Source organism: Myripristis murdjan, chromosome 15, assembly GCF_902150065.1.
Source record: "Myripristis murdjan chromosome 15, fMyrMur1.1, whole genome shotgun sequence".
Taxonomy (NCBI): domain Eukaryota; kingdom Metazoa; phylum Chordata; class Actinopteri; order Holocentriformes; family Holocentridae; genus Myripristis; species Myripristis murdjan.
Genome location: NC_043994.1, coordinates 26720732 through 26737852, shown reverse-complemented (window position 1 = coordinate 26737852; position 17121 = coordinate 26720732). Strand labels below are relative to the sequence as shown.

At 41.5% G+C, this 17121-nt stretch overlaps 1 protein-coding gene across 1 annotated transcript; it reads left to right on the top strand.

Moving 5' to 3' along the window:
* Positions 1-2282: 2282 nt before the first annotated feature.
* kmo (kynurenine 3-monooxygenase) lies at positions 2283-16936 on the top strand. Its single transcript, XM_030069855.1, has 15 exons — positions 2283-2538; positions 2825-2894; positions 3102-3199; positions 3889-3978; positions 5997-6045; positions 8355-8442; positions 10420-10585; positions 10695-10766; positions 12278-12399; positions 12995-13142; positions 13232-13289; positions 13431-13513; positions 14500-14601; positions 14706-14765; positions 16088-16936. Exons 1-15 carry the CDS (start codon positions 2488-2490, stop codon positions 16226-16228), a joined length of 1398 nt encoding a protein of 465 aa, XP_029925715.1. The 5' UTR covers positions 2283-2487; the 3' UTR covers positions 16229-16936.
* The last annotated feature ends 185 nt before the right edge of the window (positions 16937-17121 follow it).

The window sequence follows — 17121 nt, the reverse complement described above, 5'->3', positions numbered from 1 at the left end:
GAAGATTAAGACCAATAGAAAATAGATAAAACTCTAAATAGCAAAATAAAATAGGAGTAACATGAGTAAGATATGAAAAAAAAGATATTAAAAAAATTAATAAAGAAAGAAAGAAAGAAAGAATCCAAACAGTAGATAAAAAACTAAATGAATGCTGAGGAGTGCAAGATAAAATAATGAATTGTAAAAGGGAGGACATGTGAAGAAGTGAGTAAAACAGAGTGGCAGGGTGTTGAAATAATCAAGAAAGTAAAAGGATGGACCGAAATGGAAAACAGGCAAAAATACATACACTACCAGTCAAAAGTTTTAGAACACCCCAATTTTTCCATTTTTTTTATTGAAAATTATTCAGTTTAATGTCTTATTTCACTCTGAAATGAAAGCATAGTACAAATAAGCAATTGGAGTTAAAAAAAGAAACCATGGAATCAATTTATAGACCAAAAGGTATTCTAAACCTTTGACTCAAAGTAGCCACCTTTGGCAGATATAACAGCTGAACACACTCGTGGCATTCATTCTACAATAAAAAATAAAATATTCTTCAGAAAGTTCTTCCCAAATCTGTTGCAGAAGTTCCCATAAATGTGTGGCACTTGTAGGTTGCTTTGCTTTCACTCTTCTGTCCAGTTCATCCCAAACCAGCTCAACCAGGTTTTTTACTGAGGTAGTTCTGGCATAGCTTGGACTGATGTTTTGGGTCATTATCTTGCTGTAGGATGAACCCCTGACCCACTAGGCGCATATCAGAGGGTATGGCATGGCGCTGCAGAATTCTGTGGTAGCCGTTTTGGTTCAGGGTGCCTCTCACTCTGTACAAGTCACCAACCCTGGATCCAGCAAAAAAGCCCCAGGCCATCACACTTCCTCCTCCATGCTTGACAGTTGATGTCACACACTGTGGAACCATCCTTTCACCTACTCGATGGTGTACAAAGATCCCGAGTGATGAACCAAAGATTTCAAATTGTGATTCATCAGTCCATAATACCTTCTTCCAGTCTTCGGTAGTCCAATAGCGGTGTTTCATGGCCCAGGCAAGCATCTTTGTCTTATTCTGATGTCTTAGCAATGGCTTTCTTGCTGCAACTCGTCCTGTCAAACCTGCAGCTCGAAGTCTTCTCTTCACAGTTGACACTGAGACTTGCTTACTACGACCACTATTAAGCTGTGCTTGAAGCTGTTGTCCTGTGAGCCGCGTATCATGCAAGCTGTTAACTCTCAGAAACTTGTCCTCTGATTCAGTTGTGGTTTTGGGTCTGTCAAACCTCTTCCTGTCAGAGTTTCCCCCAGTTTCTCAGTGCCTTTTGATGGTGAAGGAAACTGCACTCACTGACACCTTGACTTTCTTTGTCATTTCTCTGTAGGAAAGACCTACATTTTTAAGTGTTATGATGGTCTGTCTCTCTTCCATGGTTAATTGACTCTCTCCATTTCTCACCATTTTTGTAGCGACACACTACTTTCTGCAGTACAATACTGTTCAGCTGATGCTCACAAAGGTATGGTACCACAGTGTCTTCCAACACTGCTTTTATGCAGACAGAGGGGGTTGTAAGCAATCAAGAAAAGTTGGAACACCTGTAGGAATTGGTAGAACCAGCTTTCAAGGCTTGATCAACCTCCACTGCTGCAGAACAGCTTTAAATTGTTAACCCATTTCATGTTCCCTGAAAAAGGCCTTTTTGTATAATTCTGAAATGTGCATTATTTTTCAGTTTTGGGTAACCTTACCTTTTTTTTTTTTTTTTTTTTTTTAAACCTCTGGCAGTTCACCACTTACCTTAGTACCATTTCAAGCTATTCATTGGACTTGAACGACTTGAAGTGCAATAAAATAACTGGAAAAATTGGGGTGTTCTGAAACTTTTGACCGGTAGTGTAAATAAATACCCAAATAAGTTTTAGCTGAGTTTAAGTTTAAGTTTGAGTTTTACTGTAGATCAGACCGACAGACTGACATTCTCCTGATCGGCCACTAGATGGAGGCAGAGTTCAAGCCTTCGCACAGGTGCACACATTTCCTGCACCGTTATGAATCAGCGCACCTGCCCTCAAAAGCACGCGAGTGGAAAATGTTTTTATCTCAGTTTTTAAAGTTAAAGTAATCGGATTTCTTTCACCTTGACAAAGTAAAACTTCCTTGCATTGCTGAGCTCCTGTGTTTAACATGAGAGGATATCAACGTGTGAAGGATCCCCCTCGCCGCACACACACACACACACACACACACACACTTACACACACACACACACACACACACGGAGGTGGTGCCGTCGTGGGCGCTGATTGGAAATTCCTCAGACCAGTTATCTCTGACTGGTTTGCTTGTAAAAGCGAACCGGTTTGGAGAATGAAATTCATGAACTCATCTTTGCTGCTCCTCCCCTAAAATGATCAGCCTGTTTGCTGCGACATGTCCTCATCAGGTTGCCTGTCAGAGTAACACTGTATCGCCTGCTACACACACACAGACACCGCACAATGGCGGACACAGAAGGCAAGAAGAAAGTAGCTGTGGTGGGAGGTGGTTTGGTAAGATTGAACTGAAACTATACTTTTGGCTTTTTGACTGATGTCGTGCCTAGTCCCATGTAGATCACACAACTTTTTTCCCTCTACTTGTGTCTACTTGTGCTTTCAGATTGTGGACTCAAATAAATAGGCTCCCAGGATGTTTGGCAGTAATGAATAAATCACATTCAAGGCTAAGAGGCTCTCTAGAGTTGATCTTGTAAATTGTAAAATGCTTTGACTTGTGTCACACAGACTCATTCTGGCAAGATTTTTCTAACTTCACACTGATTCAATGACCATTCAGGTTGGTGCGCTGAACGCCTGCTACTTTGCCAAAAGAGGTTTTGAAGTGGAGGTGTTTGAATCTCGGGAAGGTAATATTCAAAGCACATTTGATTTTTAAAAAAATTTTTTTTTAAGCAACACTGTCACGATGCAGTTCCTTATCACCACACTCAACTAAGTCTGAGAAGAAATCTTTAAATCTGACGAGAACCATCATTTCGAACAGTAAACACATCTTAATAATGATTCATTAAAAACAAAAAGTAAAGGCACATTTCTGATTTTTTGGGGGGCAGATATCCGCCAAGCCAAAGTTGTGAGGGGACGGAGCATCAACCTTGCCCTGTCCCACAGGGGCCGGCAGGCTCTGAAGCACGTGGGAATGGAGGACAAGGTATCTTGACTTGTTTACACTTTCTGACTGGTGATGATAAGGTTGACACAGGTCAATATTGCTGAAGCAGTGAGAGATTTACTCCAAACACACGTCTACGAGCTCCACTGTGCCAAAACGAAATCTAAATCCTGGTCTCAAGAAGCATCAGAGACCAAAGTGAAAGCAAGCAAGGCAATGGAAATCTATCAGTTTTTGTTTAATTCCTTATAATGAGATGTTAAACGTGTGCCCGTGCCCCGGGGAATCCGCCCACCCTGTCCTGTTTGCCTGCTCGCTGCTTACATGTTTTTGCTCCAGCATCTGAGGTCAGCAGTTGCGGTCTTTTTTGTTGGTCCACACTTGGTGCACAGAGCGTGTTATGCACGCCTGGAAAACCTCTGCGTCAGACGCTTGTTTCACACTTGCATGACTCTTCAGCCTGACAGAACAGAGCTTGCTTTGCTAGCCTTTCAAATGATTTTCAAGGCCAGCCACAGTGGGAGTGGAAATGGACTATGTTCTTTGGTTAAAGACAGAATACCTACTTTTGGCGAACACATCATGTACACACTTCATACCTGTGATTTTGGTCATTTTTTTGTGGTTACCGCAAAGTGTAACAATGTACACAATGGGTCTTTTTTTGTTAAAGTGACAATATCAGTTTTGAATTGAGTCCTTATGTAGTATTGTGTTTTTTTCCTCAGATTATCTCCAAAGGAATCCCCATGCACGCAAGAATGATCCATTCTTTGAATGGGAAGCAGTCCCAAATCCCTTATGGCAAAAAAGGCCAGGTAACCCCACCATTAGTTCATTTGCAACATACATTTAATCATACAAAGTGCAGAAAACTCAGCATGTCAGCAAAGTGAACCACTATTTCCTAGCGCTGAGGTACCATGTGAGTAGATTCAGAATATTCCTGTTATGCAAAAAGGTATTTCCAGGAAAAGTCATGTGACCTCATCATACAAAACACCGAAACAAGTAACAAAATAAAAAAGTCCCCATCAACTACAGTGATGACAGATCAACACAATTAAGTTAGCCCTTGTTATTGAATTAAATTGTTATTTCTTTGGTTCTGCTTATTATTGTAACTTGAAAATTTGATCGATTCTTTAAGATTTTTTTTTTAAATATAATTTCACAGAGAAGCCACTTAAGGGTGGGGCAGAAAATTGTTTTGGTTTCAAAACAGTTTCTAAAAACATAAAGTATTCTGTGCACCATGTACACCGTGAAAAACAGGAGTCGTTATGGATAAGAGCGTTAAGCAAATGCTTAAAACGAAAATGTAAAGTGCATGAAAACTGGTCCTGCCTTCTTTGCCTATAGAGAGGAAAACATAGGAACAAAGAGAGATCAGTCGGTCAAGGCCTACTGCATCAGTGAGGGATCACCAAACACACACTGTCAATCATTATTAACCTGAAGCAAGAAGGCAAGCTCTGTGCCATCACTGCAAATGTGATAATACTAATGCAAAGCAAACATTTGAGTTTCCTCTCAGGAGTGACATTTTAAGCGAACAACATCACCACAGGCGTAAGGAAGCTGTTTGTAGAACCAGTTAGGTACACACTCACAAGCTACACAGTATTTATATATAAAACATTGTGCTTTCACTTGCTGTAGTGCTGCATCCCCGTCTCCTCGATTTATGATTCCTCAGCAGGCTCCTGCTTATCTGTGAAACTCTGTGCGGCTCTTAGACGCCAGGCGACGATAATTCTCCGAGCTTCTTTTGAAAACACATGTCTTATCACCTTAAATCACCAAGTGGGACAACATTAAAGAAGAATATGACATCACCTCTGAATATTCATTTGTTTGCTCAGGTTCTCCAGCCGAGCTTTTTAAATGATTGAGGTTCAGGTATAATTCAGAGCTCCTTTAAAATGTGTTTAAAGACGTTATCTACACCGTTATCTCCAAATACAAACAGCTGCTGGAACTAAAAATATAGGCCTCCCGTCTTTTATGAAAACTTACTCGTGAAAGGACAAGCAAAGCAATTCTTTCTCCGTTGCCACACCTGCGTTCACCGAATCCCCATCAAATCCAGTTACAACTTCAGTTTTTACACTTAACATTTTTTAGCACTATGTATCACAAATTGTGTTAAATTGTTCTTGAACTGAATCGTGGCCCCAGGTCTGAAAATTTGTCTTGTTCCCCAGATCATAAAAAGAAACAGATTGCCAGTTAAATGGGTTTTATTTAGAGTCCTAAAACCCTACAGCCGGCCATGTGCCTTTTCATAGAGAAACCCCGACAGTGTTTGAGGACGCTTTGCTGAAAAGAATAACTTAGTAAACCTGAGCTGAAAGCTTTTGGTCGGTGCAGAGGAGGAAACACTCTTGCTGTAGGCAAATATGAGAATTCTCTCCTGCGCTTTATCAGTTTGCAGATGAAATGGGAATTGCACAGCGTATTGGTGTCACATGCACCCTCACAGGCAGGAACACACACACCCACACGTATGCAAACACGTGCACCCACACAGACACAGGCAGGAAGAGCTGATTCAAGGATGCACTGAAGGACAGCCGACAGCGGCAGACAGCAGACTTAACTTCTTTTTGTCACATCATCATAAAGAAGTCCTGTTACATTAAGGTCAAACTCTTTACTACGCACTAATCCGTATGCCATTATGATTTGCACAATGAGAGAAGATAAAGTTGTGAATGCAGAGAAAGAAAAATCTAAAGCCTAGAAGCTTCTTGTTCCTTTTTTGAACCCAATTTGCTGCAGTCTTGTGCCGTGCCTGTGTATTACAATCTATAACGCATTGTTCTCGTTTCAGTACATCCTGTCAATCGACAGAGCGAACCTCAACAAAGAGCTGCTAACAGGTAGGACAGATAATAACATCTTCCTGCCATTCAGCCCGAGCAGCTTCCTGGGTGGTTCACACTTCACACAATAACACTGCAGCCAGCCTCACATATCAATACCAAGCACAACACCTTCAGTAGCCCACTTACATTTTTCCCACTTTGTGTTCTGTTGAACACTTACTTTAAAATGGATGAAGTTTATTCATTTTTACCATCGATTTCACACAATACCCCATACTGACACAGTGAAAACAACCAAAGAAATATCATAAATACATGCTGTAAGTGTTCTGCAGCAACTGCTTAGACAAAATACAAACTAGAGAAAGAAATTTCGGTCAACTCTCGAAGGGAAAATGTGGTAAATTTTTGGTGATGAAATATTGCTGTGAAGAAAGTTTGAAGTCTCTGAAAGTTAATTGTCATATTGTAGCAACATTAATGGAAACCAACAGCTGGGGAGAAGGTGACATCTGAGTTGTAAAATGCGACTGCTTGCTTTGGGAAAATTTTATCAAAAACATCGTTGATAGGCTAAACATGTTGTAGTTATTAGGATAAACATGCAAAATCATTGATATGGTCCTTAAAATTTCCCATGATGAGATGGGAGAATGTGCTGGAAGGACAGCCTCGTCTGCAGCAGTCCATCAGTCACGTTTCTCGACAGAAGCTTCTCTTGAGTAAAAGGTATATGAAGCACCACCTGGAGTTTTCCCAACTGGACTTAAAGGACTAGGAGAGCGTGAAGCAAGATGAGAGATTCTCTGATATGATGAGACAAAAATCAAACTCTTCGGGCTGAATGCCAAGCAGGACATCCACCAGAGACTAGGCGTCCAGCTAATTCTGTGATGGCACTGGGAGCCAAATAGAAAGAGAAGAAGAAAGAAAACTGGCCCCAAAGTGCATAAAACCTCCGACTGGGGCAAAGATTCACCTTTCAGCGCGACAGTGACTCAAAGCACACAACCAAGATAACAGTGGAGTGGCTTCAGGACAAGTCTCCGAATGTCCTTGGGTGCCCCAGGCGGGGTGTGGACTTTAACCCCATTGAAAATCTGTCCAGAAAACCCTGAAGATCGCACTTCATTAATCCCTCCCCCATCCACTCTGACAGAGCTTTAGAGAAGCTGCGTGGAAGATCGGGACAAAATGCCCAAATTCAGATGTGTAATGCTGGTGAAGCCATGCCTCACATGTAAATGAAATATTTGAGTTTTTTATTTTTAATTTTTAATTTCTACATATCTAATAAATTCTGAATACCATTGCAAAAAACATAAATTATTAAAAAAAAACAAACAAACAAAAAAAAACACCTGCTGCCCCTGGCACATTATTGAGCACATGACGACTGAACTCAGAACAAACTGTGATGTTGAAACACACACACAGTCATGAACGGCTCTTTCTTCCACAAGTTGCCCTAAAGCAGGCTGTTCCCTGACTCCAGCGCAGATTTCCCCTGCGTTATAAAGAACGTTAAAGTGAATGAGGGCTCAGTTGTCAGGGGGTCGACTTTTACGCCTTAGAGGAATTTGCCTAATTCTGTATTTAATGAAGCCTCCCAGTCGATGGTTAAGATCAAGCCGGGCAGCAGGATTCTGTCTAAAATTAGATTCACAGGGCCTCGTCGGGTGCTGGAAGACCCAGGTTGCGTAGTCTTATCTTTTTCCGTGGAAGATTCAGGCGCCACGCAGTGAACCCTGTGATGAAAAGCTTTCTAAAAGTGTTGCCGCTTAAAATCAGTTTCCACAAAGTTGGACACCCTGACCGCTGCAGTATGTCATTTTAATCAGCATAGGTCAGTCCCTTGTTTCCTGCCAGTAATCAATACCCATCCAACTGTCTTTGCTCCACTTTATTGGGACTGCGAAGATTGCCTGTGTGTCTTTCACAAGGATTTACATGTAGGGCTGGGCAGTGTATCAGCAGTATATTGTTATTATGATTTGAGACGAGATATTGTCTTGGATTTTGGATAATGTAACATGATATGGTATACGTGTTAGCTTTTCACATTTTAAAAGCTTCATTACAGCGAACAAATGCAATTTTCTTAACTGTTGTAGCTGTTGTATTATTTGCTGTTACCTGCTTGGCCATTACATCAGCTTCACTAATTATTTTTTTATTAAAGATTTCTTGTGTAACATAAATATGTCAGAAAAGTATCATGACAGCATCGCCACAATATTGATATTGAGGTGTTTGGTCAAAGATATCGAGATATTTGTGCATATTGCCACAACACACTGCTGTTGTTATGTCATGCTGTGATATAAGATTGTTTTGTAATGCTTTCCCTCTCTAACCCAAAGCGGCAGAGACTTATCCAAATGCAAAACTGAACTTTGACTACAAACTGAAGGACTGGAGCAGTGAAACAGGGCTGATGACCTTTGTCAGGTAAATAGTTACCGATCTCACACACGCACAGACACACACACACACACACACGCACACCTCACAGTAAAAAATGATAATCTAAGAGGAGTATCTGCCCCATGGGATTCTTTGTTTAACTGCAGTTTTATTGATTATTTCCTGTCAGCGTCCCTGCATGGTAACGCATGTGGCCTTGTGCATGACTTGACTTGAACAGCTAAAGGTACGGGCTGGTGATAAACGCGTTGCCTTAAAGCCCCTGTGCGTGACTCTTAAGTGGCTTTGTGACTGAGTTTCCTCAAGGTAAATGTGACACACAATTTAGAACCCAATTAGCAGTGAAAAGCCTCCAGGTTTGCTCCTCGTGGGAATTAGCGTAGCCACACGCTGAATTATTAACACAGTGTGCAGAAGCGTAAGGCCTGTGCAAATTGATTACAGACTTCTATTGAATTTAGGCTTATCTAAAACCTGTGAAAAGCCATTTGCTGTTTATGCTGTCGATGATATTTATCCCAAGCTCTAAAATCAATTCAGTTGCATTACAATGAGTTATTGTGAAATCACTGTGAAATCAGCCATCAGTGTGTGCCATAATTCTGCATGGCTCACAACCTGTTAATAAGGCCGTGATGTTTCAGTGAACCCTCGACAACTTCCTTCGTCTGACTGAGGAGTTCAGTAGAATAAGCGTAGCGCTGTACAATATGAAATCCCTTGGGTGCACAGGTGGCATGTAATTCAAGACGTGTGCAAGAGCCTCACAACACGGTGATTAGGAAGCCAGCTAATGTACACACACTCATTATGTTGTTGGTCACTTTTTGGGTTGACTGTGCGCTGTGCACCTACTTACACCAGTTTCTGACACTGACAGCAACATGCGTGTCAAAACAAAGCTCTTAAGAAAATCAAATGAATACTGAAACCAGTCAAAATGAAATTAAGCAACACATTTCTGCGTCTGCATATGTATTTGCTGACATCGCCTGGTCTATTCATGCGGCCACCACTTGTTATTGATTCAACCTCAGGGAGTAATCCGGCTTTAAGTGTCTAAAAAAACAATTAAGAGTTTGACTTAAGTGCCACTGCTTTAGTTTACCCTCCGTCCCACTCCACTCCGACCCCCCACCCCGCCCAAATAGTGTATCAATGAAACAGTATCACCGAGCTGCAGGCATGGAGACAGTTTAAGACCAACACCTTTAAACTGCTTTGGTTATGTTTAGGCATTTGGCTTTCTTAGGTTAAAATTAGGGTGAGTGTCTGGGTCTGTTGTAAATCAGTTGCCTGCTTCAGAGCCATTGTCATCTCCGACTAAAACTCCCGGTGGCTCTTTGTGCCCGCGGCTCGAGTGTTGTCTTGTTTGACAACTTTGTCGTCGCGGCTTCCGCTCGCACACCGGAGGACGCGTAGATTTTTCATTAAAGTAAATGACCACGCCGTGTTCAAGTTTACCACACTGAAATTAATGGAGAAGAACGGCTGCCTGGAAAGTATGAAACCCATTCGTACATGTCATCAGGTGTAGTATTGTTTGAAAAATGGAAAAGTATGCATGAATTTCAATAAATGTGCTCACACATGCAAAAATCTCAATATGGTCCTTTAAAAGTGCATTATGTAAAACAGCCATGGGTCAATATCAATGACTCAGCTAACAAAAAATCATGGAATAAACTCATAATTTGATAGTTGAGTCTACATGCTTCTCTTGATTGGCCCAACTAATAAATTATGTGCTTATTACACGGGTTTTGTTCGCTGAGTCTGAAGGGTCCTCTCTTAAATCAACGCTCATCAGCTTTGTGTCATGTACCTTTAATTCTGATTTTATAGCTGGAATCCCATTTTTCTCACTCACTCTCGACAAGAACCTAGTTACAGCATACATAGAAAAAACAGCAACGCTCTCATATATATGCAAATGACACCAGTATATGATAATGTATTTTTATGTCGGGGTCAGTCGCATGACGCTGGTGTGTTTCTCAGGCCTGATGGGGCCATCGAGGAGTTCAAGGCCGACCTGATAGTGGGCTGCGACGGAGCCTTCTCTGCCATCCGCAAACAGTTCCTCCGACGCAGCCGCTTCAACTACAGCCAGACTTACATCCCCCATGGCTACCTGGAGCTCACCATCCCACCCAGAAATGGAGAGGTCAGTCCTCCGCTGCTAACGGCTGAGCATCTGGCCCAGCGCTGGGATTTTCATGCACATCGCTTCCATTCAGGTTATGCCCTTGTTTATTCAATTTCTATTTTCCCAGTTTGCCATGAAGCCTAATTACCTGCACATCTGGCCGCGGAACACATTCATGATGATAGCCTTGCCCAACATGGTAAGAGTGAATTATCTTTACTTCACTTTTTTTTTCTCCACTCTTCACGCTTTGTGCCACTGTAGTGCTATTAAAATGGTCTCAATTAAACCCAGTAAGACGTTTGTTTGTGATTTTATTGCATGTGCTTGGCAAATTCCAGCAGGTAGGAGGTGCAGAACCTGTATGCGCATCAGTAACTCGCTGTCTTTGGGAGAAGCGGTGCTGCATACATTCTTTTAATTAAAAAAAAAAAAGCATAATCAGGTCAGGGGATTTCAGGGCATGACTGACCCTTGGGATGTCGCTGTACAGTTAATTATCCTCATCTTCAGACCCGTTCGCCGAGCGGCTTAGTGCATACCACACCTCAGTTAAATCCCCCAAGCCAGTGCAGGCTTACACATCAGAATCCTTTGTCTGAAAATGTCTTCACTCTTTGGGCTTCAGCCTGCTTTTCACACAGCACCAGCTTTAAACACTATTTACACTTCCAATTTCCAGCTGGCAGTTTAATCACCCAGCTCTGTCTCAGCTTACCATTTCTGTTTCTTTTGTCATCCGCTTTCCCCTCCCTCTCATCTGTGTTACCGTCTGCTTTTGTCCGTCTTACTCTCTCTCTCTTTTCTTTCTTAATCCCATAATGATTTTTTTTTTCTTCGTGGCTGACTCAGCGCAACCGTTTTGCTCTCTGTAGCGAGACTAGGTCAAGTTGGCTGACTTTGCAGTGGACTGGCACTGTCGCTCACCCAGTCCCACTGCCCAGGGAAATGTTAGGCCTGAAAAAAAAAAATTAAAAAATTAAAACTCACCCCTGCTGTCATGGAGGTGCCATGGTAACAGAGACACTGCTAAAAAGTCTTTAGGGAGGACGTCCTGATGATGATGGATAACACCAGCCAACTGGGCAGATAATGACTTTCATCACTTGTCACTCGCACTGTGGGGGGTTCAGACATTATATATTCACGACTTGGCCCTCTTGTCACAGTGTAAGAGAATCCTGAGTGCATGATCCAGTCTGGGAGATTTGACAGATGCCAAAGCAAAACTAGATCACTAAAGTTGCTAATGAAAAGTACAAGAAAATATAACAAATAAAATGCATGAAACATGTCCTCTATTGACTTTCTATATATCACAAATTCAGAATAGGGTTAAATTTTCATGAAACTTTTGGCACAGCCTTACACCATAGAATAAAACTTCCCAAATGTATGAGGTAAGAAAATCTATTGCCATTTTTTGTTTAAAAATGAATTAAAAACGCTCTTTACTTTGTGGCCCTTTGGTGAGACGTGGGCGTTTGCTTTTTTCTGTGTGTGACTGATAAGCATATTTCCTGTTTTGTTATCTTGATCTTTTAACCTTGTCAAGCACTTTGTAACTTGTATTTCAGGTGCCACATAAATAAAGATGACTTGCTTTAATTTGATTTGATTTGATTTAATGTGACTTGACTTGATAAGGGATGTGTCATCATGACCCGGGAAGCTCAACTCAATGTGCACACTGTGCATTTTCCAATTCAGGACAGAACGTTCACCTTAACCCTGTTCATGCCCTTCGATGATTTTGAGAAGATCACCATGGGGGATGAGCTCATGTCGTTTTTCCAGAAATACTTCCCGGACTCCATACCACTAATAGGAGTGTAAGCGAGCCTCTTCCTCCACACTGTCATCTCTCCCTTTTGTCCTTCTCCATCTCCTCCTCATCTCTGCTTTCCTCTCTTTTTTTTTTCCCTCTTTGGCCTCCGTCTCCTCATCGAACTTGCCTATCCAACCTCGAAACACTTTCATTTTCCATCATGCTGCCGGCTCCTACCACATTCACAGCCACGGTCTGTGAAGTGTGAAATTACAGACTTACAGTTACATGACTTGGGGCAATGAGGTTTTAATTTGAGAGGAGCAGTATGTTGCAGGTGACAGGGAGATAGGGGAGGTGTGGGCTCTAGGAGCAGTTGAGGTGTGTAATTAATTTACTTCCTCTCAGGGTCAGCTTCATTTGGAGCACTCAGGCATGAAGAGCTGAATGCATGTTTACTTTTCCGATATTTGGTTGTTTAACTTCACCAGGGCGGGGAGAGATCTCGGTTATTTTAGCTGGTTAAGAAACGACAGACGCTTTTGAACGTCACAAACCTACGTCTGACCTGCTTTGTCTTGTTGAGGAAAGCACAGCTGTCAAAGTGAACAGTGCAACGAGATCCCGTAATCGTTTTTGTTTCTGTTTGTGCATTGCAGCGAGGCTCTCAAGAGGGACTTTTTCCGAATGCCAGCGCAGGCCATGGTGTCTGTCAAGTGCTCGCCGTATCACATCGGCAGCAGTTGTGTCCTCATGGGTGATGCAGCCCATGCGGTGGTGCCATTTTATGGGCAGGGGATGAATGCTGTAAGTCCTATTAAATACAGGAGGGGGAAAAAAGAGGAAAGAGAGAAAAGAGGTCAAGGGAGACTCATCTATTCTTTTGCATTTTACAGGGCTTTGAGGACTGTCTTGTCTTTGATGAAATAATGGAGCAGTTCAACGAGGATTTCAGTAAGTGTGTTTTACATGAGCTGAGATTAAAAATAGCATAAGATTACATACTTTGAGTGTAGCAACATAAAACAAATCTATTTTGCCATCAGATAAGAGAATACCAAGTCCTGTCAAACTGGTGTGTCCTCTTTAACCCAGGTGCCGTGCTGCCTGAGTACAGCCGAGTGCGAGTCCCAGACGACCATGCAATCGCAGACCTGGCCATGTACAACTACATTGAGGTAATTCTCCGTATTTGACTTAAAAGCACTTTGTAAAGCATGCCCAATTTCGCCTCTTACTACACAATGAGCATTCCTTAATTTAATTCCTTAATTGTTTAGTTTAAGCTTTCCTGCATGAAGTAACCCTGTAATTGATGAGGCAGTGGCCTTTGTAATGATGTGGATCGGGTAATGAGATGTACACCAGCTTGACAACCCGTCCTTAACGCGGTGTCTAATTCATATCAGTGTCAATCAGACACACACTGGGTATTCTGCTTGATTTGCTAATTATTTCCCAGTTATAGAGTGATTGATTGGGAGCGATGCAATCTACTCCATGCAGATTTCCAATTACTGCGAATGTGCTAAGAACTCGGTGGCTGAAAGACAACACACTGTCAGGCATTATGAGTCTTTTGCGGCGTGTGACATCGGCAGTCAGCTAATTTAATGCTCGTGATTACACCGACTTTCACTTTGATTCATCGGCCCGCAAGGGATTTATTTAGCCGAGCCACCCACAGACAGAAAGGTAGAAAGCTTTGGTTTAGGGTGGTGGGAAACTCAGGAGTGCACCGAGTACATTCAACAACATATTAACACTTTCCGTCACATCTGACAGGTAGACAGCTCCCTAACCATCTGCCTATTAAAATTCGTCCACACACAAAGCCAGTAATTGGCCTCAGCCTTGTTGTTATCCTTCACAGATCTTCCACGTGACTCGCACATGCTAAACACCTGATCGCAGAGATAATTTTACTCCCACCAGCGCAGCTCTGCTCAAGAGGGCAGAACAACAGAAACATCTGCTTTTATTAACTCATTTGTTTAACGAGGTGAAACGTGCGCGGCTTTTGAGGAAGAGACTGTGGAAGAGACCAAAAACGACTTCTCCTTTCTGTTCTTTTGAGAGGCGTCTGCAAGATTTGCTCCGTGAAATTGGAACATGAAAGACAGATGGTTTCCTTCACTGACAGATGTACTGTTTTGTTTTGTAGATGCGAGCACATGTCAACTCCAAATGGTTCCTCTTCCGCAAGTATATTGATAACATCCTCCACTTCTTCATGCCAAAGACAATAATTCCCCTGTACACAATGGCAAGTTGTTGTTTTTTCTCCTGATGAATAAATGAATTTATGAATGCGGTATTGTTCGATATCTCAGAAAATCCATTTCATCCTTTGCCATTTGCTGTCTCTAGGTCACCTTCACCAGGATAAGGTACCATGAAGCAGTGAAAAACTGGCACTGGCAAGACAAAGTAAGACACTTTTTGAGTGAAAATGTAAAAATGTGTATTCTCTTTGGACTCATTCAACCCATTTCCTTCCTGCATACAGTTTCCTTTTCATGGACTTTTCAAACCCTTGAACAACTTTTGCATTGTAATCCCGTGCTCTTTTGAAGTCGCGGTATTATCAGCAGCAAGCATGAAAAGGGGATACGACTCTCCCAAAGTGAATTCCCAGTTTGGAAACAGTGTTCATTTGTTTCAGCCGCAAAGCCCCCACATCTCCCCGGCTCCCCGCATGGAGAAATGCTGCTGGTCTGTCAGACCTGACAGTCGATGAGCTCCTTAGTCCTCAGTGCTTTGTCAAACTGTCTGATGTGACTCGACCTGATGGCACCTGCAGTGACAGGCCACTGATGGACAGACAGGGCAGATTATTCAATCCCAGGGGGGAGTGAGGGCAAAATGACCTCAGGGAAACTACGAATCCTCTGTGTATCATGTGGTACTTTGACACCGTAAGCATGATATAATCCCATTATGAGGACATTATAAACACACCAGGATATAATAACCATGTTGCAGTAGTTCAGTAACACATTACCGAACATAAATTATATGCTGTGTGAGACTGATGTATGTGATTTAACTGCTAGAGTCTACAATTTTTCTACACGGTACTATATGGCCATCAAGGAGTTTCTCAATGTGATGTAGTGAGAAACTCACTGAAAGTGCATGATTATTATAGGGTATTATGATTATTATTTATTAATTGAATGCTGTCTCTCTTTCTCTCTCTGTGTAGATATCTATGTATGAAAAATACAGTTCTATTAATAAATACAATATTCTGCTGCCATCAGTGAAGCTTTTATTCTCACTGTGCTTATATAACCTGAAGAGGCATGTGGCCTTGAGGTTAAATCACACTGAGACAGATTTTTGCTGCCATATCCCATTCTGAGCAAATATGTCTCATATTGCTGTGTAGCTTTATTTCAATGAGCTGGGTGGATAATATACTCTCTGTTGTATACTCTCCTTTCTGCGTATTTACTTCTGTGGCTTATAAAAATGCATTCGACGTTTTTAGACCATTTTGTTGAGGAAAAAATGTAAAAAAAAAAAAATTCAGGGTCAACATTTTTTGATGTGAATATGCAGCATAGCTCATAATGGTGTCTCAAGCGGTCATAATGCATGCTAAGGTGTTTGTGCAGTTGTAATGTCCTTAATGCACATATAATGTACCACAAGATACAATTCAAGTAGAACAAACTTAATTTAACTGAGGTCAAATTAATCTGGAAAAAGTGTTGTAAGTTTCCATACGATTTTTTTTTTCTCAGGTGATCACCCGAGTCCTGATGCTTTGTGGCACAGGGGCTCTTTTGGGAGGCTCCTACCTGCTCATTAAACATCGTCCCAATCTGTCCAACATCCCCGTGGAGAAGATGTGGGATAGGCTGCTGGCCCTCAAGACCTTCTGATGCTCTCCAAGCCAAAAGGACAAACACCAAGACAGGAGCACTGGACTGAGCTGAGAAGATCCAAATGTTTAGAGTTTGACTGAATCCTTTGATTCACAGTCACTCAGATTGTTAATGTGAAGCAATAATGATTGTACAAACTCACACTGATCATTGTGATTGATAATGTGATTTTACAGCATTTTATTAGACTTTAGCTTAAGAAAGTTTATATCGTCGTTATTTTGTGCTGATATTTTCCCAATTCCCAAAAATTGGGAATTTCCCAGTTTGGGATCAATAAAGTCTATCTATCTATCTATCTATCTATCTATCTATATTTAATTTTTAAATTTGACCATTTTCTTACAAATAGAAGCTGTAATATTTATAATGTTTTGTAGTAATACATACGGTACACCAGTGTATACTTGAATCAGTCAAAAAGCTGCATTAGTTAGTGTGATAGTGATCAATTATACAATAAAAGTGTAATGACACAAACGACAGTGCACATCCATCAGATTTGGAGGGTGGACAAAACTGACTGGCTGATATTTGATTAATTTTATTTTATAGTTGTGGTTGTGAATGTTTTCAGGGATGCTCATGGTGGGTCAAATACAAGCCAGTCACATCACTACACAGTGAACTCAGCTACTATGTTACTGCCAAAGTGCTCAGTTGTTATGGTTTCACTATCCCATGATCAATAAAATATCAGTGATATAATCATTCTGATTTCTTGTTATCATTTCTAACATGGTGGGTTCTGGGAAGGCTACATTTTTGCCATGTAAAGAGAAATATTGGATAATAACTCAACCTGGCTCCAATATTTCAATTTTTTTTTGACTGAGAGACGGCGCACACAGGTCAGCTAGCGCCATCTTAACATTTTGGTTTGGTCAAGT